Source organism: Chenopodium album, chromosome 7 (genome assembly GCF_948465745.1).
Source record: "Chenopodium album chromosome 7, dcCheAlbu1.1, whole genome shotgun sequence".
Taxonomy (NCBI): domain Eukaryota; kingdom Viridiplantae; phylum Streptophyta; class Magnoliopsida; order Caryophyllales; family Amaranthaceae; genus Chenopodium; species Chenopodium album.
The window spans coordinates 75,065,661-75,092,557 of record NC_137840.1 but is presented as its reverse complement, the minus strand read 5'-3'; the positions used below and the strand labels follow the sequence as shown (position 1 = coordinate 75,092,557).

Below are 26,897 nucleotides of genomic sequence, written 5' to 3'. Positions count from 1 at the left end.
GACGTATGTTTTCATTTTAATTGCTTGACCAGGCCAAACAACAAACTTTTCTAGCGCAAAACGTATGTTGGGTGTTTCTAGTTTTCTCGCAAGTCTGAAATACCAATTCTAAATTCTAAGGTTTGAGTGTTTGACCCGCCCATACAATATTACCCGGGTCATTTCTACACTTGAGACTTGACGATTAACAATTAACAATCAGTATTAAGTATACCTGCTCTTCTTACTTCATTCATTCATCCAACTTCTCTAAAACTCTCTTCTCTCTCTCTCCAAATTCCAAGAAAATTACCCATTTTTCTTCGATTCAGCCATGACGTTTCCTTATCTGGAAGCCGTCGTCGGTATGTTTTCCTGTTCTTCATTACCCAATTCAAGATTTCTATTTTTAATTGGGTTTCTCATTTTAAATCTCTGTTGTTTGTTTTGTGGCTTGTTCTGAATCGTTTAATCTTATACGTGTATTCATTCTTTCTTGTTTTTATTCAATACCCAGTATTTGATTTGTTTTTATTGCAATTTGATATAAATTACAATCTTAATTTTAATGGGGGTTTTGGGTTTAAGCTTTTGATACCTATTTTATTGGATTGGATTTGTGTTTGTGTTTGTGTTTGTGGCATTGCGGCTCAATTAATGGTGCATTGGTGTTTTATTGAGGTGATACATGCATTCAATTGTGTGTTAAAATTACTGTTTCTGATTCCATTTATTCGGTTTTTTTGTTATAATACTGTTTTAGGATGTATGATTGCCATTGTTTTTGGAAGTTCTGGTGAATTAAGAAAGCTGTTTTGATTATTGGGCAATATTGTTACAGTAATAGTACATTTTGTGGGTCGATCTTTTGCTCAAGGGAAGGGTATTGCAAGAATTGGATTGGGAGGGATTCCAAAGAAGTTTCAGACGTTTATATCTAGATTAGGAAAAGAAGTATTTGTAGGTGAAGAAAAGTTGATTTTCTGTATGAAATAAGGAGCATGCGTTGTCGAAGGAAGAAGTGGTATTTAGCTGCATTGGGTGCAGAAGTTGAGCTAATAGAGTTAATCATTGGAAGTTCATATGGAGCCATCTTATATGAATATTAATGCAACCTTTAGAGTTTTGTTGTACTTTGAGGTGAATTACCAATATGAGATTTTGTTAAAATTGATGTAAAGCACATGAGTCTTTTCCTTTTGCCTTATTAGTACTTGGGACTAGGGAATGTTGAGGAACACAAAACATAGGGTTGGGATGACTATAAGCATGTGGTGAAGATGAGGATGGAATTTTCCCTTCACCATCTATTCCATGATAAAATACTCGTTAAATATGGTACTTTTTCATTTTCCATTTCATGACTTTTTGCAAGAAGCTCAAGATAGGAGTGTGTGAAAGACATTGAGGAGGGAAGGAGGGTTTTTTTTTTTTTTGGTTGTATCTGTACAGGGAAAAAGAAATTAATCTGGAAAAAGAATTTCTTTGATTGAGAAAATGAAGTAGAGTAACACCCAAGAGCAATAAGTTAAACATCTATTCATATGTTACAAACATATTGATTATGATATATGCATCCCTAAGGGCAAAGTATACGCATTAAATATATTTCATAAAGGTTGGTTTCATAGTTTTTGGCAAAATCAAGCATCAATAGTTGTTATAGTATGTTTAATTGATGATTTATCTATCTACCTTTTTAGCAGCCGCTGTAATCATCATACTGTCAATATGTAACTGAGGTTTATTGTGCAATTTGTCTACTTAAACAGCTTTGATGGTATAATGTAATGAAAATTCAAAAGAACAAGAGTCTGCTCTACTGTTGTTTTTGCTGTGGTCTGCAGTTCTTTTTGTTTCTTGGTCGTCTGTCTTGCTTAATATTTCTGTAGATGTGCCATTTTGCTTAACTACTTTCTTGACATTTTCTTGTTACTATCCAACTTCAGGTTTTATGATACTGATGTACCTCTTTGAAACCTATCTCGATTTACGTCAACATTCTGCTCACAAGTTACCGACACTTCCCAAACCTTTGGAAGGAGTGATTAGCCAAGAGAAATTTGAAAAATCCCGGGCATATAGTCTTGATAAAAGGTTCATTGATAGTTTTTTTCTTTCAAATCATCCACTTGTATTACAAAGGGTTATCAGGCTTTCTTCTTTCATCGTTTCTTTCCCACCTGCAGATAATGACTTTTTCTTTTTCTTTTTTTTGAATACAGTGCCTTCCATTTTGTTCACGAGTTTGTTACTATAGTTTTAGATTCAGGAATTTTATACTTTGGGATACTCCCATGGTTTTGGAATGTGAGTGGCTGAATCATGTACTGTTGTTTTCTAGTAAACCTGCTGTAAAATACTTCTTATTGTTTCTGACTAAGTTTCCTTTTTTTTTTCTTCTTGTTTTGCTTTGGTCCTTCCTCTTTTTCTTGTACGCAGAAAGCAGGAGACTTTTTAGTATACGCAGGCCTTAATGCTGAAAATGAAATATTGCACACCTTGGCTTTCTTAGCTGGTGTTATGATTTGGTCACAGGTATTTTGTCAATACTTACCTTATCACACTTACGCTTGGTGTCTAGAAACTGATAACAATTGGGTCCTGGACTCGTCAACTCTGAAGAACCTAGTCCTGTATCAATTGTATTTTAAACGGCCAGGACTATCAATTGGCTCTGTGGCTGAGCACACACACTCACACAACAATTGTTGGTCCTGACACCTGATTTTAGGTTTTAGTCTTCTCCCCATCTCATAAATTATTGTTGATGATTCTTCTTATTTAAATGGGAACAGAACAGAAGTCGATTTCTTTTAACTCATTTACTTCACCCTGTTTATTTTATTTTTTTTCAATGAGCTACATACAGTGTAAGGCTGTCCCAAAAGCTAGTTATGCAGAAAATGTGCTTGAATTGTGTAGAACTGTTGCGTCTTCATTCTGAAATTGTTGCTATATATTAGAGTGTAGTTTGAGGTTATGTTTTTAATGTGAATTTTCAAAGCTTTGTTAATATGTGGTTTGGTAAATGGGTGGGAAATGATTGGTTAAATATATTTACAAAAGGTTATATGGGAAGCTTATAAAAATTGTATATGTCTTGGTAAAGGTGAGAGTCCTTTGGCACAGCCTGAAACTGATTCACAAACGCGTGCTTGCTATGGTAAAATAAGATGATAAACCTACTACCACAACTGCAATGCCAAAACCTTATCCCAAAAGGGTGATGTACATGTACTAAAAGTTTGTTATTAAAAATAAAATAAAATTGGGAGATATCTGTTGCAAATACTTTTTGACTTTTTGTTGCTGTTGTGTAATGCATACATGTATATATATATATATATATATATATATATATATATATATATATATATATATATATATATATATATATATATATATATATATATATATATATATATATATATATATATATATATATATATTAACACACACACACACACATCAATAAAACTCTCTCTTTATATTTCTGTCTATGTTTATGTGTAAATATTGAAGAATATTACGGTGTATAACTTAAATGTATGGTAGCTGAAGCTTACAAGTTAAGGTGTATTCTAATGCAGATCACTGATTTGCCATTTTCTCTGTACTCAACTTTTGTGATTGAAGCTCGCCATGGGTTTAATAAGGTAAATCTAATCTAACTTTTTTTACCTCGTCTATGTATTAAGTGACTTAACTTTTCTATGATTTTACATTAACCTTTCTTCTTATTAAATTTTTTAATTAATGGTGCTGTGCAGCAAACTGTATGGTTATTCTTTAAAGATATGGTGAAGAGTATAGTTCTTGCAATTGTGATTGGACCTCCTATCGTGTCTGCAATGATAGTCATTGTACAGGTATTGACCGCTGCTCACTTTGCTTTTGCTTGGCTGATATCCTTTATTGCCTATTAATTCTGTAAAGGATTTATTTTTTTCCTAATTGCAGAAAGGTGGCCCGTACTTGGCTATCTACCTCTGGGGATTCATGTTTGCTCTGTCTATTGTGATGATGACCCTCTATCCTGTTCTGATTGCTCCTCTGTTTAACAAGTTCACCCCGGTATGTATAATGTCACTCAGCGACTCTGATTTTTCAGGCAGATTATAATTTATATGTAGCCTAATTTATTTTTGTGTGGAATGTGGTGGAAAATAGCTTCCTGAAGGAGAGCTAAGGACGAAAATTGAGGAGCTTGCCTCTTCACTGAAATTTCCTTTAAAGAAATTATTTGTGGTGGATGGATCGACCAGGTCAAGCCATAGCAATGTGAGTTCTCAGCTGTTATATTTGCATTATTTTCTTTCTAAAGCCTGCAATCCTGCATCACTAACTGATAACTTATAAACTGTTATGTAACCTTTGTATTGAAACATATCATGGGACCTACGACTAGTCTTTTAATGTTGATTTGCTGTACTAAATAGTTTAAGTGATGCTTAATGGCAACTTTTTACTGCGGGCTGGAGGTTTTAGGGTTGATAAAGGAATAGCTATTAATCTATGTGGGCATGTGTGTATGTGATTTTTTTCAAGATTTTACATGATGCGGAATTTTTTAAGCTTTTTTCATTTCTGCTGCTGTATGCTTCTTGTTGTTTTGCCTTCCTATATTGTGTTTTGAAAATAGAAGGATCAAAGTTGAAAAGTGAGGAGAACTGGAGAAGAGAACTTGGGTGTGGTGGTAAGGGTGCCTCCTCCCACACCCAATGGGCCAAGACCCAAGTTCTACTCTCACCATTTGTTTCCCTTCCAGGCCATAAAACCTTTTCTTGTTTTTGTTGAGATTGGATCCTAGTGGCAAGGCCCAGTGTTTACCTTCCAAAAAAAAAAAAATATATATATATATATATATATATATATGTGGCAACCAAATTGCTGTTAAAAGTAAAATTCTGTAAGCAGAATTGGTTTCGTAACTCTCTCATGACCCTAGCATTTTACTGCTCTTTTGCAGCTTAGTACGTGATACCTGTTTGTTTACTGTGATTTTGTCATTTGAGGGGAATTCTGTTAAGATTTTCATTTTGTGCCCTCATGTGTATTAGTTGATATCCTGGCTGATATGATAACATATAAACTCATGATGCTGTTTTGGTACAAGGCATATTACGATCTACATGTTTTTTGTTCCATTTTTGTGGTTACAACTTACGAGCATCAAAATTGTTCATCAATAAATTGTGCTGGTGCTCTCACTGCTCTGCATGTTGGGCTATTCATTTGGTTCTTTGGTTGGCCTGTAATTGGTAGGATATTTTGGGATATGGTTTTTTTTTTTACACTGCTTGATTCCTTCTGAAAAATCTGTGTATGATGTACTAGGTGATTGACATGGGATTTTTTTTTTTCCTCATCTTCTAGTGGACAAACTTGTCCTATATGGAGTATTTAAATCTTTTTAATGGTGAAACTTTTCCCTTGTCTAGATAATTTAAACTGGCGTGGCCTTGAAAAATGATTCAGTTGTCAAGTTAGAGATATGAGACTAGGTTAATGCAAAGTTGCTTGATGAAATTTGAGGAAAATGCAATTTTATGTATATCTTCTGTTCTTAGCTTATAATATTTTGGAGTTGAAAATTTTACTAGAAAGAAACCAGAACACATGCATCCAATTTAGTGTAAAAATGTGGTGCAGAATATCCAAAATCAAGTAAATATTCAATGCAACAGTCTAAAGAATCTCTAGAAGCCCAGCAAGATCTTGTAACACCTCGACCTCATTAGACATGTTGTGGAAAATACAATAACTAATGCTCCAATCCAGCCAAACCACCTGTATCATTTCTGTGTGCATGACATGCTTTTGGCAGTTACCAGAATGCAGATAGAAATATGTATTTATCTTTTTGTTTCCTATTGATTTGCAGGCTTACATGTATGGTTTCTTCAATAACAAGCGTATTGTCCTCTACGATACACTGATTCAGCAGGTAAGCTCAGTACTGGACCTATATAACTTAATTGCTTATACTTGTCACCTTACCTAATATTATTCCTTGGCTTTTTGTATTGTTAGTGCTCATGACTATTTTCTCAAATTAACAAAACATTCTTATTTGTAATCTGCAGCAATGTTTTTTTTTTTTTATAAATATTTTTGGGTTATTCTACATGGTGCCCTTGTGTTTTTTGGGTTTCTACATGGTGCTCTTGTAAATTTAACTCTCTCTATGGTGCCCATGAGTTTTATTAAGGTTATTACCTATACCCATTCCTTAATTAAATTTTAATTTACATTTAACTATGGTTAACAATTTTTTTTTTCTCCCAACTCCATTAAACCTGATTTCAATTTTCCTATCTTACCTTCTTTCCACTGAACAGCCACGCCTATTTTGGTATTACTTTATTTGCAATTCTTTCTGGTTTTATTGTTTATATTTATTTATTTTTCTTGGGCTTATTGATTAATAATGGTGAGTAATTTAAAGGAGAGATTACATTAGAAAATGCCTTAAAAGTCAGTATGCAATGATAATCACAATATAAAATCAACAACTAACGCAGTATAACAAACCATTGTACTCAGAGAGTTTGCTAATTGTTAATCGTATCACCAGAAGCCAAAAGGTGTTTGCTTGAGCTGAAATTGCCCAAACTGGTAATTTTATCACCAAGCAAGCCATAAAAGGCTGACTTGTAGCAAATTGCTCCTACCATGAATCTAACCAGGTCAACCGATTTCAACAATAAAGCCTTTTCTTTTTAGATAGAACAAGTAAGTAATTAATCAAGTAATCGTAGCTTTTAGAATAATATGAGCAAAGACTTCCAGTTTCATTGAATTGAGATATTTAAGTTGCAAAGTTTGTGAATTGTGAATAGAACAGGGGTGAGTGAAGGGAAAGGTGAGTGGTTTGATTAGAATTGAGAAATTTTATTTTATTTTATTTTTTTTGTTTCTTTTCTTTTACTAACCACGGTCAAGTGTAAGTTAATTAACTTTTAGCCAAGGAATAACCCAATATACAAGGGCACCATTGAGAAAATTAAATATACAAGGGCACCATGTAGAAACCATAAAAACACAAGGGCACCATTGAGAAAATTAAATAAACAAGGGCACCATGTAGAAACCATAAAAACACAAGGGCACCGTATAGAAAAACCCAATATTTTTTAAGTAACGCTTTAACAGATTTCTTGTGGCATTTGTGTGCTCTGTTCTAATTTAGTAAACACTAGCTTGACAGTGCCTTTATCTTTTGGCAATGTGTCCTAGAAGTTGCTGGTTGTGAATTTACTATGCTTTTTTTTTTTTTTTTTTTTATTGTGTCTTTACCATTCATTGATGTGTTCTAGAATTTGCTGGTTGTGAATCTACAAAGCCTTTTTTTTGTGTTCCTGTCAATTTTTTAACAATGTCGAAAATTGCATACCCATTATTTTTTTATGGGAAATGATGTTGGATTGTTGATGGTTTCGCAGTGCAAGGATGACAAGGAGGTTGTCGCGGTTATTGCACATGAACTAGGGCACTGGAAACTCAATCATACCATGTATTCTTTCATTGCTGTCCAGGTATAACTTGTCATTTTTTTGTCTGCTTTCTCTTTTGTTATGTGGCTTGGAGTAGGCTAGAGTTTGATTTGCCCTCCTTGTCTATTAGCTGCATAATTGACAAAGAATTATAAAAAAAAAATCTGACTGATTAGATTGCACCTGCTTCACGATGTCCTCAACTTTTCCTTTTAACTACAGAGCAATGAATCACTATGAACAAAATCTGGAACTTGAGAGATTCAATTTTTCATATTTACCAGGTTATTTGTACTCTAGCATTTATCGGAAGTGGACCTAGCCATAGATGTGGCAGAATAAACTGTCATGTAATACCATTTAACATGCAGCTGAACCTCTTATCTTAGAAGTGTCTTTGTACAACATATTGTGTGCTATTCTTTATTGATAATATGATATAGCTTTCGACAATAATAGTAGAAATATGATAGTAATGAAGCTATCGTCTCAGTGATACTTAGCTCAGCGGCTTGGACTGTCAGTATGTTTTCAGAATCTGATGTGATGTGGGTTTTATCAAAAAGCGTTAGTTTGAAGCTTTAACTATCTGGTGACATATTGTTAGATTTTTATGATACTTCTGTAAGAAATTTGTGAGCCTTTGGAATTTCAAGGGAATTGCCAATATTTGTTGGGGCATTATTCTGAATGTTGAAAATCTTTATGGATAATTGACAAACATTGAACTCTTTGAATCAAAGTTATCTTGCAGTTGATAGATATCTAAAATTGATGATTTCATGCTCTATTCAGCCCAATAAGTTTTCTTCTGACCGAGGTCCTCAATAATCTGATGATGGTTTTTTTTATATGTTTTTAACTTATGCAGATTCTTACTTTCTTGCAATTTGGAGGATATACTCTTGTGAGGAATTCAAAGGACCTGTTTGAGAGTTTTGGGTTTCATGGTGTACAGCCGGTGCTCATCGGTCTAATAATATTTCAGGTTTGGATCAATGCGGATGTGAATATCTTGTTGGGCAGACTTAGCTGTCAATGCTTATTGAACCTTTCTAGATTTACTATGCTGAAATAAATCTCTTCTTTGAATAGAGTTCCTTCTACCTAGTCATGCGCTATTCTGTATCTATCAAGATTAGCGTGGGCATCTTTCTGCTCTATGACTTTACAGTTTACACAACCCACCTAATTTCTTGCTGTGTGCTTCTTTTCTGCATGCTGGATATGAATTTTGCAAATTTTAGTTTCAGTAAATGAAACTGTTTGCTTCCTGAGCATTTAGTAACACATTAATTTCTTTTTCTTTTTTTTTTTTTTTCTTTTTTTTGAATTCAGCACACTGTGATACCTCTCCAGCACCTTGTAAACTTTGCCCTGAATCTTGTCAGCCGGTCTTTTGAATTTCAGGTGACATCTTTGACTCAATATTGTCTATTTTACAGTGCTACTAGAATTATTGGTTCATGTTTTGATTTATTTTTTGCTCTTGCACAGGCTGATGCTTTTGCAAAGAACCTAGGATATGCAAATGAGCTCAAGGCCGGTCTTGTGAAATTGCAGGTAATGTATTCCATTTTGTTTTTGTACATGTCAAATGAAGTCATGTCAGTTTATAATTTATACTACTAGTACACTGTGTTAGCAAGTAGTCAAGTTCTTTCGCCTTACGAGTCTACTAGCCTTTCTCATTACATTGCATGAGCTTCTGTTATGCTTTGTTATTGCCATTAATGCATATGATATTGTACTTGCTATGTTCATGCATATCTGTGTCTAAGAGAAGTCTGGGTTTGATGGTATCAGTACTTTTTTGGAAAGCGTGTTTCTGAATCTGTATTTTCTGATAACAGGAAGAGAACTTGTCAGCTATGAATACAGATCCATGGTACTCAGCTTATCACTATTCTCACCCACCCCTAGTCGAAAGATTGGAAGCACTTGATAAAACCAACAAGAAAGAAGATTGATTGAAGTGCAACTGAGGCCGGAGAATTACTCAGGTGTATGTAGCACAACTTTTGCCACAAATTTGAACTGTTAGTCTGTATATCAGACTTCCACTAACTTAGACTTGTATCTATGCTCCAGAAAGTTACCATTACAGGGTTTGTGGGGGAAGAAAATGCGGGGTTGTTTTGGGAAATGCATGTATGAATTTTGTCATAGTTCAAATTAATGGTCATAGTTCATTGTTCTTGGTGTTGTGTGGCTTCTGCTTACTTGCCCTTAATCATAGTCACTGCCTCGTTTCTCGTCTGGGGCTACTAGCTCCAAATCAACAAATGGGTAATGAAACAGGCTTGGGTACTTTAGCTAGTTGTACCGCGGAACAACTAAGAATTTGTTTGCCTGATTCACGTGATTAAACTGCTATACATTGAACTATTGAAGTAGTACAAGCAGTCTGGATCAAATTCTTGTTCCTTATTATGTCATGTGTAATTATTTGTTACTGATTGAGAAAAAAGAAACATTATACTTGAGATTATTGAAAGAAAAAAAAAAAAAAAAAACCTTTGAAGTCGAAGCTGAAAATAGTGATAGGAAAAATAAAGGTGACATTCTTCTCCCATGTAAGGAGGAATATAGGTAGAAAGTAAAATTTGCTTAAATCATAGTTTTTCTTTGTTAAAAGAAGAAGTTGACACGTTGAACCCACTTTTAAATTTTAATAATATGATTGCATACAACATTACTTGATGCTTCATTGAATCTAATACTGTATCAAAAATATATGTATACCACTTGTAAAGTTTTGCAAATTTTCTACTAATCAAAATAAAGAAACCTCTAGTGGAGAGGGCTTTTTTGCATTATTTGTAAAGTTATCTTAATCACCAAGTTTGTTGATAGAAGCCAATTATACGAGCTTTCTATTAAGAATGAAGATTTTTCGATTGAACTTGAGTAGGTTCGATTATGATTTCCTTACTAAAAATCGTGTACACTTTCTCTAACTCAAATATGAGCTACAATGGGTAAATTATAAACGAAGGTACAAATTGAGGAGTATTTTTTTATGGGTATTTTGTCTTTACGTGATCGGTTGAAAGAATGATACTCAAAAAGTACTCCGTATTATTTTAGGGAAATAGGAAATATATCCAAAGTATCAATTTGCCCAAATCTCAATAATCAGCATGCATTAAGGAAAGAAAAGAAGAGGGGGAAGTGATTAATGACTATTAATTACATAAAGCAAATTTATAAGAGAGGGAAAGAGGGTTTGAATAAAAAGCAGCAATAAATTGGGATAGTGGTGGTAGCTTATACTTATTAACTTCCTATTGAAGATTAGTACACTAGTCAAAAACAAAAGATGGAATGATTACTCTTTTGTATCATATATTAATATCATCTTTGATATACTCCATCATTATTTAATTTTGTCTTTTATCTTGCTTTTTACTTCTTTATTATCCAAATTACATTTATATTTGATTAATTACTTCAGAAATATACAAATTTATATTTTGGTACTGTTCTTATCAGATTATTTTCAGTTCAGTTCAGCTCTAATAAGTTCAATTCAGTTCAACTCAGGGCCTGTTCTCTTACGTTGAAATTCAGTTCAGCTCAGCTCAGTTCAATTCAGTTCAGTTCAGTTCAATTTAGTTCAGTTCAGTTCAGCTCAGTTCAGTTCAGCTCCTAATTTCCTTCTCTTATAAAATATTCATTTCAGTTCAGTTCAGCTCAATTCAGTTCAGTTCAGCTCAGTTCAGTTCAGCTCAGTTCAGTCGATGAGAACAGACCCTCAGCTCTAATAAGTTTAGTTCAGTTCAGTTCAGTTCAATTCAGTTCAGTTCAATTTAGTTCAGTTCAGTTCAGCTCAGTTCAGTTCAGCTCCTAATTTCCTTCTCTTATAAAATATTCATTTCAGTTCAGTTCAGCTCAATTTAGTTTAGTTCAGTTCAGCTCAGCTCAGTTCAGTCGATGAGAACAGACCCTCAACTCTAATAAGTTTAGTTCAGTTCAGTACTGTTTAGTTCACTTCAGCTCAATTAAATCAATGAGAACAGGCCCTAAAGTATTTTTCATAATAGAGCATTGACTTATTTTTATATGTAATCATAATTTTATAGTTATTTATACATTATAAATGGAATGATCCAGTGAGTTTATTTGATTTATTAATAAAATTCATTGAATTACCACCTAACAATTCATGTGAATTGTGAAAGGAAAATTCTGAGTCTTTGGCTCTATGCACGCTAGATTGAACTCACATAAACTGTCGAATTTGTCCGGGTTGAAAACATAATACTGCAATTGCTTCCAAACCTAACAACTTGTATTAAGCAATATATTATAATATAAATATACAACTCATCAAAAAGATTTGATTAGATTCTCAATTAACTTTGTTACTATTATCCTTAAATCATGCTTTCTACATCAATCACAATACATTTATCTTAACAAATGTCAAATAGTTATAAACTATTTCATCTTTTACGTTCTTTTTTTTCTCTACTTTTATTTATTCACATAAAGTGTGATTAATACTATAACCTTTTTTTTTTTTTTTTTTTTTTTTGAGAAGAAGATTAACATAAATATTCATGTTAAGTAACACTCATAATAAGATAGACATTGTTGTATGTGTAACATTTATCTATAAACCGAAGTTTTATCGGTTGATAACGGTACGGTAGACTTTTGAGCACCACCCATCTTAAAGAAAAATAAAAGAAGAAAATTTTCATTTTCATAATACTCCATAATTAAAAATAAATCCATAATAAATCAATCTATAGTATAGTCCACTCTATCTCATTTCCTTGGACTAAACAGTGTATAAATATTGGACTATGGTATACAACTATACATTATTTAATTAGTCGTATAATATATGGTCCATTATTCGATGCTCTCTCATTCAACCAAATCTTTTTCACCCCTCGATTCCTCCTGTCTACTCGCTCCTTCATTTTCTCTCTCCTCTTTCTCTCTCTACACCTCACTCTTCCCCACCGCCATCCTCCGCCGCCGGAATTCCTCCCTTTTCCGGCGACTTTCCGGCGAAATCTCCTAATGCCCAGTATTCCTCACTAGTTAAACTACCAATTTCATCTTCCAATTGGGTAATTAATTCAACGAATTAATTAATGTCAATATACGACGCCGCATTTGTGAACTCAGAGCTCTCAAAACCCACTTCAATCTTCGGATTACGATTATGGGTTGTCATCGGAATCTTCGTGGGGTCCACCATCGTCCTCCTCCTCTTCCTTCTTTCACTCTGCATCACTTCTAGAAAGTCCCAGAACAACAACAATGGCGCCGGAAAACTTTCTCTCTCCTCCAAACACAACAACAATGCGGTTCCTGCTGATGTCACTCCGCCGATCTCTAAGGAAATACAGGAGATAATCCCGGCCGTACACCACCAGCACCACCACCACCACCACCGTCCGATGATCAACGCTGCTCCTGAGATCCAGATCGATATCGGAAAACCCGAACATCGAGTTGTTTTCTCTGATAAAGCTCCGTCAAGTGGGGAGAGTTTGAGGTCTAATAATGTTAATCATTATAATTATGGAAGTGATAATAGTAATAATAATCATAGTGGTAGTCAGCATAATACGTCGTCGTATGGTGGTCCAGAAGTTTCTCATTTGGGTTGGGGAAGATGGTATACTTTGAGAGAATTGGAATTAGCTACTAATGGTTTGGCGGATGAAAATGTCATTGGTGAAGGTGGATATGGTATTGTTTATCATGGAATTTTGCAGGATAATACTCAGGTTGCTGTCAAAAATCTCTTGAATAACAGGTAAATTTTGATTTCCCCCTTTTATTTTTGGATTTAATTTTGGTGGGTTTTTCATTTTGATGATTATTATTTGCATTTAATTGTTCATTTTGATTGTTTTAGGTTTTTGTATTTTGGGTGTGATGGAGTAATGAACTAATGAATGTGTTTGGGTTGGGTTGGGTTGGGTTGGGTTGGGTTAATTAATTTGTTTGACTCATTATGATATTATTATTTACCATTTTTGGATGATTTGATGGTGTTTTGAATGGAATTATAGTTAAAAGATTAAAACTTGAAGTCTCATTTGCTGTAAATGTTATAATTAGAACAGAAATTTAAGGGATTGTTTGGTATCACTGCTTGTGTCCTGTTCTTGGTTTAAATTCGATGAAACAGTAATGGAAGTCGATGTATCTGTATCCGTCCCCGTATCCGTATCCGTCTCCGTGTTCCATGGAAGTAAGGAAGCTTAGGAGTTCATGGGAACTTGGATAATTGGCTGTCAAATTTTTAGGTGTTGCTTCTATATAACTTCAATAAGGAAGAGTATGTTGTAATTTCTTTTGAGTAATTTGTTATTATTCTTGTCTTGTCCTGATAATGTCTTGTGCTGGCTGTAAAGTGGCCCGATTACTCTGTGAACAGCTTTTAATTATGCCTTTTTCAATTATTGTATTGGAGATCAAATCAGAACCTTATATCTTTTATTCGTTACTTTAATCATTCCTTAGCTAAGTAATGGATAGATCTGCGCAAATGAATAATACATAACTTAATGTATAGTTATGACCTTATGGGCCTTCTTTCTACTGTCTACTGGTGAGTGCAGGGGTCACCCACTAGTGTAGTTTGTTAATATTGATTAAGAGTTATAAACTCGATTAAGGGCGGTTCTTTCTAAACGTCATGTTAAAAAACTTATTTGGTATTTGTGGAGACGCAGACTGTTTGATTATACAATTTGTCATTTGTATAATCTGGCTAATATAAATGACCACTTTCCAGGGGTCAAGCCGAGAAGGAATTCAAGGTGGAAGTTGAAGCTATCGGACGTGTTAGACATAAGAATCTTGTTAGGTTGCTTGGATACTGTGTTGAGGGAGCTTATAGGTAATCTATTTATCAAGTTCAGAACTTTTGATTTCTGGTTATTGGAGCAGTTGGTTATGTGACTTTTTTCTTTGGGTGTCTGTAGGATGCTAGTGTACGAATATGTTGACAATGGCAATTTAGACCAATGGCTTCATGGTGATGTTGGTGATGTAAGCCCTCTCACATGGGATATCCGAATGAACGTTATTTTGGGAACAGCCAAAGGGTAAATTCCTGCAGCATGTTCATCTATTATTGGATTGTACACCTTTTCAATGTTTTGATGGTAATCTTATTGACAGATATTCGTCATTTATTTTGGTGTAGGTTGGCTTATCTTCATGAGGGCCTTGAACCCAAGGTTGTGCATCGAGACATCAAGTCTAGCAACATACTTATTGATCGGCAGTGGAACTCTAAAGTTTCTGATTTTGGCCTTGCTAAGTTGCTTGGTTCTGAGATGAGCTATGTGACAACTCGTGTCATGGGTACTTTTGGGTGAGTGTGAATTACTGCTCTCTAGTATCTGAATTAGTCAAACAATGCTTTTTATGCTCATCTAATTATTCATCCTGTTGCAGATATGTAGCTCCTGAATATGCATGTACTGGAATGTTGACTGAAAAGAGTGATGTATATAGCTTTGGAATACTTATTATGGAAATAATTTCAGGGAGAACCCCTGTTGATTATAGTCGCCCACCTGGAGAGGTAAATTTTATACTTTGTATTACACTATTGCATAACTTGCAATGTTTTCCTTGTGTTCCTAATAGATGGAATCTGCAAATTGATTGCAGGTGAATTTGGTAGACTGGTTAAAGACAATGGTGGGAAATAGAAGATCCGAGGAAGTGGTGGATCCTAAACTGCCTGAGATGCCAACTTCGAAAGCATTGAAACGCATTCTTTTAGTTGCTCTTAAATGTGTTGACCCTGATTCACATAAGAGGCCAAAAATGGGGCATGTTATCCACATGCTTGAAGCGGATGATTTGTTATTCCGTGATGTATGTGGTCCTAAACTCATTTGAGTAATTGATTTGTTGCATTGCTAAGTTTATTTGGTACTCCGTAGTGTTTAAAACTGCTTGTTGAGATTGACTGAAAAGAAGTTATGAATGCTGATTATCTGCTCATTTCATGACTGAATATTATCCCTACTGTATGCAGGATCGTCGAGCTGGAAGAGAATCTGCCACTTCTGTTCATGACCATCCACAAGCGAAGCCTGTTGTTGCTGTCAAAGCTGATGCTAAGCATTTGCGGGAAAGCACTACAGATAATAGTGAGAGTGAAACTAGTAGGGACCATCATCACGAACCAAACAGACGGAGATAGTTTGTAAATGGGTACCGTCTGCATTCATTTTTACACTTGAATTCTAGAAGCTCAGTTTATCCATTGATTATATTACCTCAATTTTCTCACCCCTGTAACTTTATTCTCTACAAAGTAATATATTTGAGTCCGCATTATACCTATTTATTCATTCAATTTTCGCCCATTTTTATAAAGAAAAACATGCCAGCTGTTTAGGACCCATTTGTAAAGTTAGACCTTTTTCTTTTAGTTGAATAAATTTCATTATGGAAAGAATTAATGTCCACAATATTTCTCCTTTTCACAAAACATTTGAATGCATTAATTAAATTAAATTAGAGATAAAAGTCCACATCTTATCGGATGGATCCATGACATTGTCATTTTATGCATTTCTATGGTTGATCAACCTTATTTAAGTGTTTAGTGCCTTACTAAGGGGTTTGTTACTGTGTGGACCATTTGAACTAGTTAATACTGTGATGTTACCTAAATACACAAACTCTTGCCTTTTTCTCACTTGGTGGGCACTCCTTAGTTCAGCTGTACCAGCAAGCTGAGGAACTTAACGTTCTACAGAATTATATGTGGCCATGCTTCTGAATATCGTTATCGATGCCAGAACATGATCTGTCCAGGGACCCGAAAAATTATTTCATCTTCCGGGTGCCAGCGCCACCACCTTGAACATCAAAGGTAAGCTTCCAAACTGGCTTTTGGCAGTTTCTGGGATAATGTCTGTCCTTTGTCCTTCATCTCATGATGTTTTGTTATATGCTTCCATGACTATCCTTTTAGCACAAACTCCTATAGATTGCCTTTAGTCTTTTGAGTTGGCAACTTTGGTGGGTTCTTTGACTTTCTTTCCCTCCTGGCTCCACATAGAGAGCGAAATGTCAAGATTGCCCCTTAGCTTCACTAGTAACTACAATCCGTTCATTAACCGTGTTTTTCCCTCTGTAAGTTGCCTAACTAGTTCAGAAATTACTCTTTCTTTTTAGTTACACCATATACTGTTTCGCCTTTTGTAGAAGGAGATGGGATAGGTTAATGCTGATACAGCTAGCTGAATCTGTTTGTCTAAATAGGAAAGTAGTTAAAAACTACCATATTAGCATGTGGATGCCTTGATTACTTACCAGTATACACACATTTTGAATTTCTTTGCATTGACAGTAGCATGTGAAAGCTTTTAATGGTATTCAAATCTGATTGGTACTTGTTGGTACCAAGTTGCCATGAAACTGGTCTCCGAAAACAGCGGATGTACTATTTCTATACTTTAATGGAGGCTCAACCATGCAAATACAGTATCATTTCTTCAAAACAATATCTCTGACAGTATGTTTAACTACTCTATCTTATTATTGAAATGTTGTGCTGAATTGTTGATGCTGCAAAATGAGCTTGACTTTAACGTGCATTTTTGCATCTTAGGTAGCATGAGTTGGTTGGTTAGTGTACTCCCTCCGTCTTTTAAGTGGCTTTATACTTATTTGAACGCGTCGTAATTAACGTGATATAATGGGGCTACTTAGGATCAAGTCGTTGAATCAAATTATACTCAGGGCCGTATCTGGGCCAGGGCAGCCGGGGCAGCTGCCCAGGGCCCCAAAATAGGAAGCTCAAAGTGTATTGTACAACTTGAATGCATATTTAACTTAAAAATCCTCTTCTAATGTTTGGAAAGTTAAAAATCAACTCCTTCAATCAATCTTGGAAATTTGAATTAATTGAACTCAATCAATTACTCCCCTAAAAATCATCACCTTCCTTGATTAATGTTATTTTTTACGGAGAAATTTTCAACATCTATTCCAATTTATTCTCTAAATAAATTCCAAACTAGCCATAAGAATTTCACATAAACGTTTTTAATTTCACTGTTCTTCACATTATATTTCTCATTTTTTTTTCTCGTTTTTTACTCCTTATTATCTACTTTGTTCCTAATTTTTGCTCATCCAATTTGTGGTATTACTTTAGGTTTTGAGAGCCTGTTCTGTACATTGGATTATCTGCTCATTGATTTTTGCTCATTTAATAAATGAGCAAATTTTGTTTGTTCATCTATTAAATGAGAAAAAAAAAGAGTAAATTACCCGGGGTATATGGCACTTCTAGTTGTATATAACAAATTTTATTAGGTTTTAGATTTTACTTTTTTTTTCAAAACTTGAAGATAATTGAAATATACAATTGTCAAATTTATTCAATTATTTATCATATTTAGTAGTATTAGGAATAAAGAGTGTTGTGTAAAAGTATATTTTTGCATACCCAAATTACTTATCTAATAAATACTATGTAAGTGTTAGGGCCCCAAATTTTAGGTTCGCCCTTAGGCCACAAAATTCTCAGAAACGGGCTTGATTATACTTCGTATATATCTATATGAAATTTCCTACTTTGAATCGACGGGGATATTTGGAATCGAGTTGTTGAATCAAGTCATAGGTCTTGCCAAAGAATTACTACGTACTTCATTTCTCATTTTGTCTCGAATTTTTCAAAGTATCTTTACTAGTACACGGAACATTATCTTCTTTTCATAATTCACCATGTTGGCATTATAGATAATATTTTAGATCAATGTAGAATGATCATCACATCACAAGTTAGAAGGATCATCACAAGTTAGCACGTATTTTATGAAACACAAACAAGACCAATTTGTCCCATTAATAGGATTAATTAAACTAGAATGAAGTCCACCATAGTCCCTAAAAACACCTATATAATCTCTTAAAATTGCTAAGTAGGAGGCATAAGTGTGGTCCAATTGTCCAAGGCAACTAGGCAAGGCAACATAAGGGAAGACATCTTAAGACATGATGATGAAGTTGGGCCAAGGCATGATTGAGATAGTTTCGGGCACCAAGTTGGCCTTTGAGCTCCTTTGGGAACTCTAGTAAGCACCTCAAAGGCATATTCTTGTTAGGTCCAAAAATGTTCTTCGGAAGCCAAATTTAATAGTTTACACAAAATTGGACTAATTTCGAAACTTTTAAGATTCGGTGTCGAGAACCCGGGCGATCATAGGGAATGCGTCTCGGGGTAATATAATGTTGTTTGGAATCATATACGACCATTAGTTGGTCGCATAATTGTTCGTGGTGTCAATGCAAGGAAGCATATACGTCAACGGCAAATTGATAATTTAAAGGCAAAGTAAACAATTCTTATCACCCAAATGAATTCTCGAGATGTTGAGGGGTCCGTGGGAAGCACCCTCACTTAATTTCTTTTTGAGTCTTAAAAACTCAAAAATTGTCCAAAACTAAAGGTTATAATCCACACTTTTAGACCGATTTTGAAGGTTTTGGACTCTGGTGTCAAAAACTTGTAGGATGGTATGTAAGGGTTGTATCTTAGGGTCATATGATGTAGTTTGGAACCATAAGTGACACTAATTGATCATATAAATGCTTGTTGTGGTCTTGAGTTAATCAAGGGATGCATGTACATAAAAAGGCTACACAGACATATTAAAGGCAAAATGGACTGTTCTAGGCTTCTAGCCACCATTTAGCCTCCCTATGTGTAATGTCATGGAGTCCATGTAAAATACCTTAACCTATTTTCTTTCCAAGCGAAAAATTCATAAATTGTTTAAAATTGAAGGCTACAATCTATGCTTTTGGACCAATTTTGGTGATTTCAGGACCTTGTGTCAATAACGTTCGAGATGGTAAGGGATGCATCTAAGGGGTCATAAAATATATTTCGTATAACTTCAGTACATATTAATTGATGATCAAATATGTAAATTGAAAATTACATGAAGAAAAATTAGTGTATAATATACAATCTAATTATTGTATTCTTGTAAAAAAAAAATGCTTATTATTATATAAAATAATTATCTACGCGTTTATCCAATGATCCAAACACGTTTGTAACTAGATTTACATTATACTTCGTAATTTATATTTTCCTTGTATATAATTAGCAAAAGTAGTTTTCTTGACGGCTGTCTACAAAGGCAAGGCAAAAGTGTACAAAGTTTTTAGTAAGATGAATTTCTTGCTAAGCATTCTCATATTACGAATTTCTAACTAAATAACCTTACAAAAAAGCAGGCACTTGTCAAACATGAATTGATTGAAAGTGCGCATTATGATAATAACATTCAGGGATTGACCAAACTAAGAGCATTCTCACTAGTGAGCAAAAAAAATTCTCCTCATTCTCTCTCTACCCACTTTCTCTCTCTTCCCAACTAAATTTGCTCATGAGCATTTTTAGTGAGCAAAATCTATCCCACTAGTGAGCAAAAAAAAAAATGTTCATCAATCTCTCTCCTACTTTTTCATATACCCCACCAATATCTCTCTCTCTTACACATCACCCTATTAATATTTAATATGTTTTGGTTAAATTAATATTTATGGGTACTAATTACAATTATACTTTTATTTAATTTAATACAATTATTAAATATTCATTCAAAATATTGAAATTTAATCGCTAATTAATTATAAATGTAATACAACATAAAATTTAATTAGCGTACGAATACATTTAATACTACAAACCAATAACGAACCTAGATTTTAAACGTACGATTAATACTCTATTAAATTGTAATCTTACGACAAATTTATTTTTTTTACTCATTAATAGAGCCATATTTTTGCCAAATGTGTTCCACTAAATCCGCTTTTAATTGAACATGAGTGTCTCTGTCACGTAGTGACATTCTTCTGTGGACGTACGTGTCGAAATCAACGTTTGGCGGTCGGCCAACATTGAATTCAAAAGGCTCGTTATTGTTAACTGTAGCACTTGTAGTGGGTCTTGTAATTTGCGGGCGATCTTGTTCATAGTACCTTCTTAAAACTTCGGCCCGAGCATAGTTGTGTCGTTCATCTTCGACAATCATGTTGTGCATAATGATACAAGCTTTCATTATGTCACACAATATGTCTTCGTTAAACGCAAGGGAGGGTTGTCGTAGAACGGCAAACCGAGCCTGTAAAACCCCAAAAGCCCGTTCAACGTCCTTCCGAGTTGCAGCTTGTTTATCAGCAAATAATTTTTCCTTTTGAAGTTGTGGAAGTGTTATACCTTGAATAAAAGTAGCCCATTTTGGGTAAATGCCATCTGCTAAGTAATAGCCCAAGTTGTACTCATGGTCGTTCACGGTGAAATGAATTGGAGGTGCCCGACCATGAAGAACATCATCAAAGACCGGAGATCGGTAAAGGACATTAAGATCATTACAAGATCCCGGGATCCCAAAGAATGCATGCCAAATCCATAAATCTTGATCTGCAACGGCCTCTAGAATGAGGGTTGCATTTTTATTACGGCCTGCGTATTGCGCTTTCCAAGCCATAGGACAATTCTTCCACTCCCAATGCATGCAGTCAATGCTACCTATCATACCGGGAAAACCTCGCATTTCATTTTGATGCAAGATTCTCCTTAAATCTTCGTCGGTGGGACTTCTGAGATATTCAGCTTCAAAATGTGTAATAACCCCTTCACAAAAATGTTGCAAAGCCAATCTGGAGGTAGTTTCGCCAATGCGCAGATACTCATCCACCGCATCTGGACATGTACCGTACGCCAACATTCTAATCGCAGCGGTGCATTTCTGCAACGGTGATAAACCAAGCCTTCCAGCTGCATTCCTACGCTGCTGGAAGAATTGATCCCCTTCGACAACCTTGTTCATAATCCTACAAAACAAAGGTCGTTGCATTCGAAATCTACGCCGGAATTGTTTGTCGCTATAAACTGGATTACTTGCAAAGTAATCATTAAATAATTGAACATGCCCCTTTTCCCTATCTCTTCTATCCGTATCCCCTCTACGCTCTGGAACACATTCAACATCGGATACGGGTTGGTGTTGTGTTTGGTTGTTATATAACAAAGTTGGTAGATGGGTTGTGACAAATTCGTCAACTAAATGATCAAATTCAACGTATTGATCAGAATCAGACGAGCTGGAGGTTGAGCTAATGGAAAACATTGTGTTTGCTGGTTACTTGAGTGTTTGCAATATTTTTTGAGGAGTTGGATTATATTTGCTTAAGATGGTATAACTATCATTTATAAGCATGAAAACTCAGTGACAAGTCCAATTAATGAATGACAATTCCATGACTGATGAAACATGATTGACAACTCAATGACTGAGGAAACATGATTGACAATTCAATGACACTTAAGATAGTAAGACAGAAAAGAATCTTGACTATTCAAAATACATTTATACAACTGACATCAAATACATATGACTACTCAATGTCTAATAAGACAAGGGACATGAATACAACTCATAAAAATTGAACAAAATAAAGATATACTAATTAAAGATAAAATAATTAAACAAATCTAAATTCGGAATACAACTACTAATAAACTAATTGAAATTGAACAACATAAAGATAAGCTAATAAAAGATAAACTAATTAAACAAATCTAACCAAATAATACAACTAATTAAAAATAAACTACTTAAGGAAATACAGTCAATTTCTACCGTAGACTAGTTGAAGTAACTCGTCCTTGTGGGCCTCTTCAGCTGGAGTGAGCGGTGTTGTCCTTGCTAAAAGTGATTGAAGCATATCAAAATTCATCTTCTTCTCTGCTAACTCAACTTGTTTTTGCTTCCTCTTTTCCTTTTCTCTATCAAGTTCCAACCGTTGTTGTCGTAAATTCGCCTCCCTTTCTCTAACCTCAGTACACGCTTTTATCTGCTCACTAATGCTCAATATTGCACTTTCGGAAGCAACTGCTTTGCCCTTACGCTTAGCCTTCGTTTTTTTGACACCGTCTGGTCGTGGTAATCCTCCGGACATAAATCCATCAGTACGAATTTCATTCTCACTCTCCGCCCTAGACCTTTTCCCACTTCCACTGCTATCTTCCTCATCATCGGCACCGCAACCCTTTCTTTCCTCCTTTGACAGACCCCATCTTAGTTTAGTCCTCCACTTCGGATCTTTATTAACCATTTCCACTCCATGTGAAAATGCAAAATTATGTTGTGGATTAGAGGAGATATAAAACAACTTGGAAGCGTGTTTAATTCGATCGGCTTCGTTGTAACCACTTCCGCTTTCAGGGAGTTTGCCCGCCTCCTCATAGCAATTAGTCCACTGTAGCAAATCAGCTGCCATTCTTCTCCAATGTGTCTCCAAACTCTTCAAAGGTCTTGGCGGGAGAATATGCGGTTTCTCAGCTTGTAGTTTACAGTAAGCTGCATGAACTTTTCGCCATAGTTCGGATGCCTTTTGGCTCGTACCACGAAGCGCATCATCACTTAGTTCTAGATAGAACCCAATTAGAGCTTCATCCTCAGCAACCGACCAAATGCGACTCGCTTTGGCAAGTGGTTGATTGGTCGGAATCCTTGGAGGTGGTGGAGGGTACTGTGGTGTCTCCGGAACAGCTTCTTCTTGGCTGAGATCGTACTCAGAGTTGCTCCCTTCGGTAACGGGAGGAGTTTGTTGCTCAAAAAAAGTGTTTTCATTGTTGGGAATCTGAGGAGGTGTTGGTTGATGAACGGAATTTTGAGAAGAAGGGTTGCCTAATCTTCCTAGGAATAATTGAAAATTTGGACTACTAATGAAATCATCACCTAAATCAGAAAAATGTTGAGCAAGTTGATTGTAATTAGGGTTGTTTGGATCCATTATATTGTATAATAAACAACATTAATTACTTAAGAGGCACACCTAAATTAAAATGGAATAACGTTAATAACGTTTTAAATAATTTCTAGTGCTACAAAAAGTAATAAAATAATTTTTTTTTTTTTTGTTGAGAAAAAAAGTAGTTATACTAAAAAATAAACAGTAATAGTAGAAAATGAAAATTGAATCAAACTAAACTTGGGAGTGAAAATAATAAAGAGTTTTTTGGCTTTTTTAAACAAAAAAAAATATTGCTACTTAAAATATCATTATAATAACGTTTTGAAAAAAATTAAAGTACTAAAAACTGTAATTAAAAATAATAAACCAAAAAAAAAAATAACCTTTCTCAACTTTATATTAGAAATTATAACATAAATATCACTAGAAATGTGATTAAGTGTAATATTGGGTGTTTTTGTGATTTTTGAAATTATACCAAAATATGTCAAAATGGATCTCTATTTGTAGAGAAAAAAAAAATATAACCGTTGGTGAATTTTTTTTTTTTTTTAATAATTATAAAACGGTCAAATTACCGTTTTCATTTTATTACCGTTGCAAAACAGTTGAATTTTTTGATTGGAGGACAAGGCTGACAGGGACGCGTGTCAGCTTCCTATTGGCTGGACTGACGCGCCCTGTCAGCCGTTAATTGCAATTTTTTTTTTTGCTTTGCTGCCTTCAAAACGACGCGTTTTGGAGGATGGTTGTTCAGACCAAACCCCAAAACTCGTCGTTTTGAGGGTGCGAAAAGTAAAAAAAAAATTGACGTTAGTGCTTGCTGTGGGCCCCACTATATCACTGTTCACTATCAGTTTTGCTCATAGGATGAGCAAATTTCAATATGCTCATGAGCATATTTTGTAATGCTCATTGGTGGGAAAGCAAATTATGCAATTTTCCTCATGAATTTTGCTCATGAGCAAAATTCTCCTCACTAATGGGAATGCTCTAACAACTTTTTTTTCTTCTCTTAATTAATAGTTACAGCAAACAGTTTAAATTGTTACGCCAAGTTATGAAAATTATCTTTTTAGCTATTACGTGTTGGGAATTTCTTTCACCTAGATTTATTGCTCGATAATGTATGGTTAAAAACTTAAAACTCTTAAAAGAAAGGTTTTTGAAATGAATTCCTTTATTCTCATAATATAGGCTTTTAAAGCTATGTCTTTTAGAGTCCCCTCAAAAAAAAAAAGCTATGTCTTTTAGAGAATTTAAACTAATTTATATATTACGGAAAAAAAAAAAAAAAAAAAGAAGGCAAAATAACTAAGATATTCTTCTTAAACTAGGAAGTAGGAACATTTTTGTTATTTAATAATCTAAATGTTATCTAATAATCTAAACGAAAAGTACTTTGGAGTATCATCAGTTCAACAATTTTAATAGTAAAATTCCATAGTTTAGTACCGAGTATGTTATAAAGGCATCCAATGTATAACAAAAAAAAATTCATAACAATGATAATTTTGTTTTTGATGGAGATAAGAAACTATTGAAGAGGTATATATTGGGTGTGATGCGTAGCAGTAACACTACTATGTTTGTGTGACAACACGCAATGAGTTTCACATATAGGATAACTACTTTAAGTCCCGGGCAATGCACGGTTGTTATTAACTTTTAGAAAAAGGTTATTGTATATTTTTATAAAATAAATTATACTCATAATATTAATTCAAAAATAAATATAACTTTAACTTTTATACCTAAATATATCAATGTCTTAGATTAGCTAGTGACACTTAGAAAAAAAGAGGCTTTATTTATTTTTATTTTTATTTTAAAAAAAAAATCTAAGGTTATATAGTACCTGCACGTTTTGCGTTATTATTAATACAACTTTTAAGAGTAGAAAATAAAGTGTGTATATATGTCTTAACTAAATGATTTTATTTTTAATTGAATTAAACATTATTGCAAAAGTAAAAAATTGGATGAAAAAAAGTTAATAGTATTATCGAAAACTAAAATAATGTATAGCAATATTGTTTAATAATACTGACCTCATTTTTTTTTATAAAAATAATACCTAATATAAAAGACTACGTATATGTAAAAATATATCAGTTAGGTTTATATGGAAAATTATTATTGTTAAGAATTTTAATTGGAAGAAAGATATTTTAAATTATTATAAAATGATTTCCTTCAATATATAATCTGCATAAAAATAGAAAGTAAAATTGGGCGGGAAAATTTTTAATGACATTGTAACAATTGTCATTTTAGATTCGCTTTTAGTATAGGTTAATTGATTGATTGATTGATTGATTGATAGCTCTAAGAATTTTTCCCAGAAGTCTTATATTTTGGGCAAGAGATTTTAGGCATGTTCTGTTCACCTTATTTTCACTTACTTCAGATAATAAGTTTAGATAAGTTCTGGAAAAATAAGTTCAGATAAGTTGTGATAAGGGTTAATCAAGGCTACTAAATTTAATTTATAACTAAAATAAGTTTTAATAAGGACTAATAAGTTCAGATAAGATCAAATAAGTTCAGATAAGTAAAAATCAGGTGAATAGAACACACCTTAAAGTAAGTTATGTATTTTTAGTCTTAGTTTCTACTATAGGGTAATGAGTCTAAAGTTTTGAAAATGTCACACCAAATGTAAGGTGAATTTGTCTCCCTTAACACATTTATTAAATTCTTGTATTTCCGCTAAATTTTCATTAACCATTCCAACAAATACTCATGTAATCTATGTATAATCATATGCATAAAGCCAAAGTAATACTACGTATATGATAGTATGCGAATAGTGCAAACACTAACATGAGACATTTATTAAGAAATAGAAGGAATATTTGAAAAACCACACATCCTAATAACTGAATACTCCCTCTGTTTTTACTTAAGTGCCCCAATTTCACTTTGACACTATCATATGCATCGTTTTGACCAATATTGTGTTTTACAGGTAAGATAAAATACAATCAATTAGTACTTGTTAGAATCGTCTTAAAACATAGTTTTCAAATAACAACTTTCTAATCTATATTTATTAATAATCAAAGACATCATTGATCAAATTTGTTCATTGATAAGTGTATCAGTCAAATTGAAACAATATTCCACTTGGTATTTGGTAAGAGTCTTAAGACATAAAAAGGCCATAATATTAAGGCACAATTCAAGCAGTTTATCAAGTAAAGCCAGCCCCTTGTTTTGGTCCAAGCCCACGTTTTATGAAGCATTCAACATTTGAACCTCAAATAAGCAAAACCCTAAACAAACAAACCGCGTAACTTGGTCATATTTGGCAGCCTCATAATTCTCGTGTTTAATTATTTTCTTGAATAAATTTTAAAAAATGATGGATATTTATTTCCTACAAGTATTTTCCACTACCATTTTTAACTTTCTAGTACAAGCTAGAATACTCTACGCGCACAAACACACAGTTAAAAATAAACGTGACTTTCTCTCTCCACTTTTATAATATCTCAGCCGTCGATTTTACTCGTCTTTAATCCACATCGTTAAATTAATAACCATTTTCCACCCTCTGATTTATCGAAGTGGTCCCCACATCTGCCAACGGCTAAACCACAATCAAACAATTTCCTCTCTTAT

At 34.0% G+C, this 26,897-nt stretch overlaps 2 protein-coding genes across 2 annotated transcripts; both read left to right on the top strand.

Annotated features, from left to right (window-relative positions):
- The first annotated feature begins 190 nt into the window (after positions 1-190).
- On the top strand, positions 191-9,677 carry LOC145639597 (CAAX prenyl protease 1 homolog). Its single transcript, XM_081690878.1, has 14 exons — positions 191-344; positions 1,929-2,076; positions 2,205-2,289; positions 2,422-2,517; positions 3,573-3,638; positions 3,753-3,851; positions 3,943-4,056; positions 4,153-4,263; positions 5,867-5,929; positions 7,428-7,520; positions 8,350-8,466; positions 8,817-8,888; positions 8,976-9,041; positions 9,332-9,677. The coding sequence occupies exons 1-14, from the start codon at positions 314-316 to the stop codon at positions 9,446-9,448; spliced, it is 1,278 nt and encodes a 425-aa protein (XP_081547004.1). The 5' UTR covers positions 191-313; the 3' UTR covers positions 9,449-9,677.
- A 2,641-nt stretch (positions 9,678-12,318) lies between these two features.
- On the top strand, positions 12,319-15,826 carry LOC145639596 (putative serine/threonine-protein kinase At1g01540). Its single transcript, XM_081690877.1, has 7 exons — positions 12,319-13,260; positions 14,248-14,352; positions 14,438-14,560; positions 14,662-14,832; positions 14,916-15,045; positions 15,135-15,344; positions 15,508-15,826. Exons 1-7 carry the CDS (start codon positions 12,590-12,592, stop codon positions 15,673-15,675), a joined length of 1,578 nt encoding a protein of 525 aa, XP_081547003.1. The 5' UTR covers positions 12,319-12,589; the 3' UTR covers positions 15,676-15,826.
- The last annotated feature ends 11,071 nt before the right edge of the window (positions 15,827-26,897 follow it).

Excerpts from the sequence above, each read along its gene's own strand:
- LOC145639596 (XM_081690877.1), top strand. The coding sequence starts at position 12,590 with ATGTCAATATACGACGCCGCATTTGTGAACTCAGAGCTCTCAAAACCC. Across the intron at positions 14,353-14,437 it reads TGTGTTGAGGGAGCTTATAG|GATGCTAGTGTACGAATATG; the intron begins GTAATCTATTTA and ends GGGTGTCTGTAG. Across the intron at positions 15,345-15,507 it reads ATGATTTGTTATTCCGTGAT|GATCGTCGAGCTGGAAGAGA; the intron begins GTATGTGGTCCT and ends TACTGTATGCAG.
- LOC145639597 (XM_081690878.1), top strand. The coding sequence starts at position 314 with ATGACGTTTCCTTATCTGGAAGCCGTCGTCG. Across the intron at positions 2,077-2,204 it reads GCATATAGTCTTGATAAAAG|TGCCTTCCATTTTGTTCACG; the intron begins GTTCATTGATAG and ends TTTTGAATACAG. Across the intron at positions 4,057-4,152 it reads TGTTTAACAAGTTCACCCCG|CTTCCTGAAGGAGAGCTAAG; the intron begins GTATGTATAATG and ends GGTGGAAAATAG.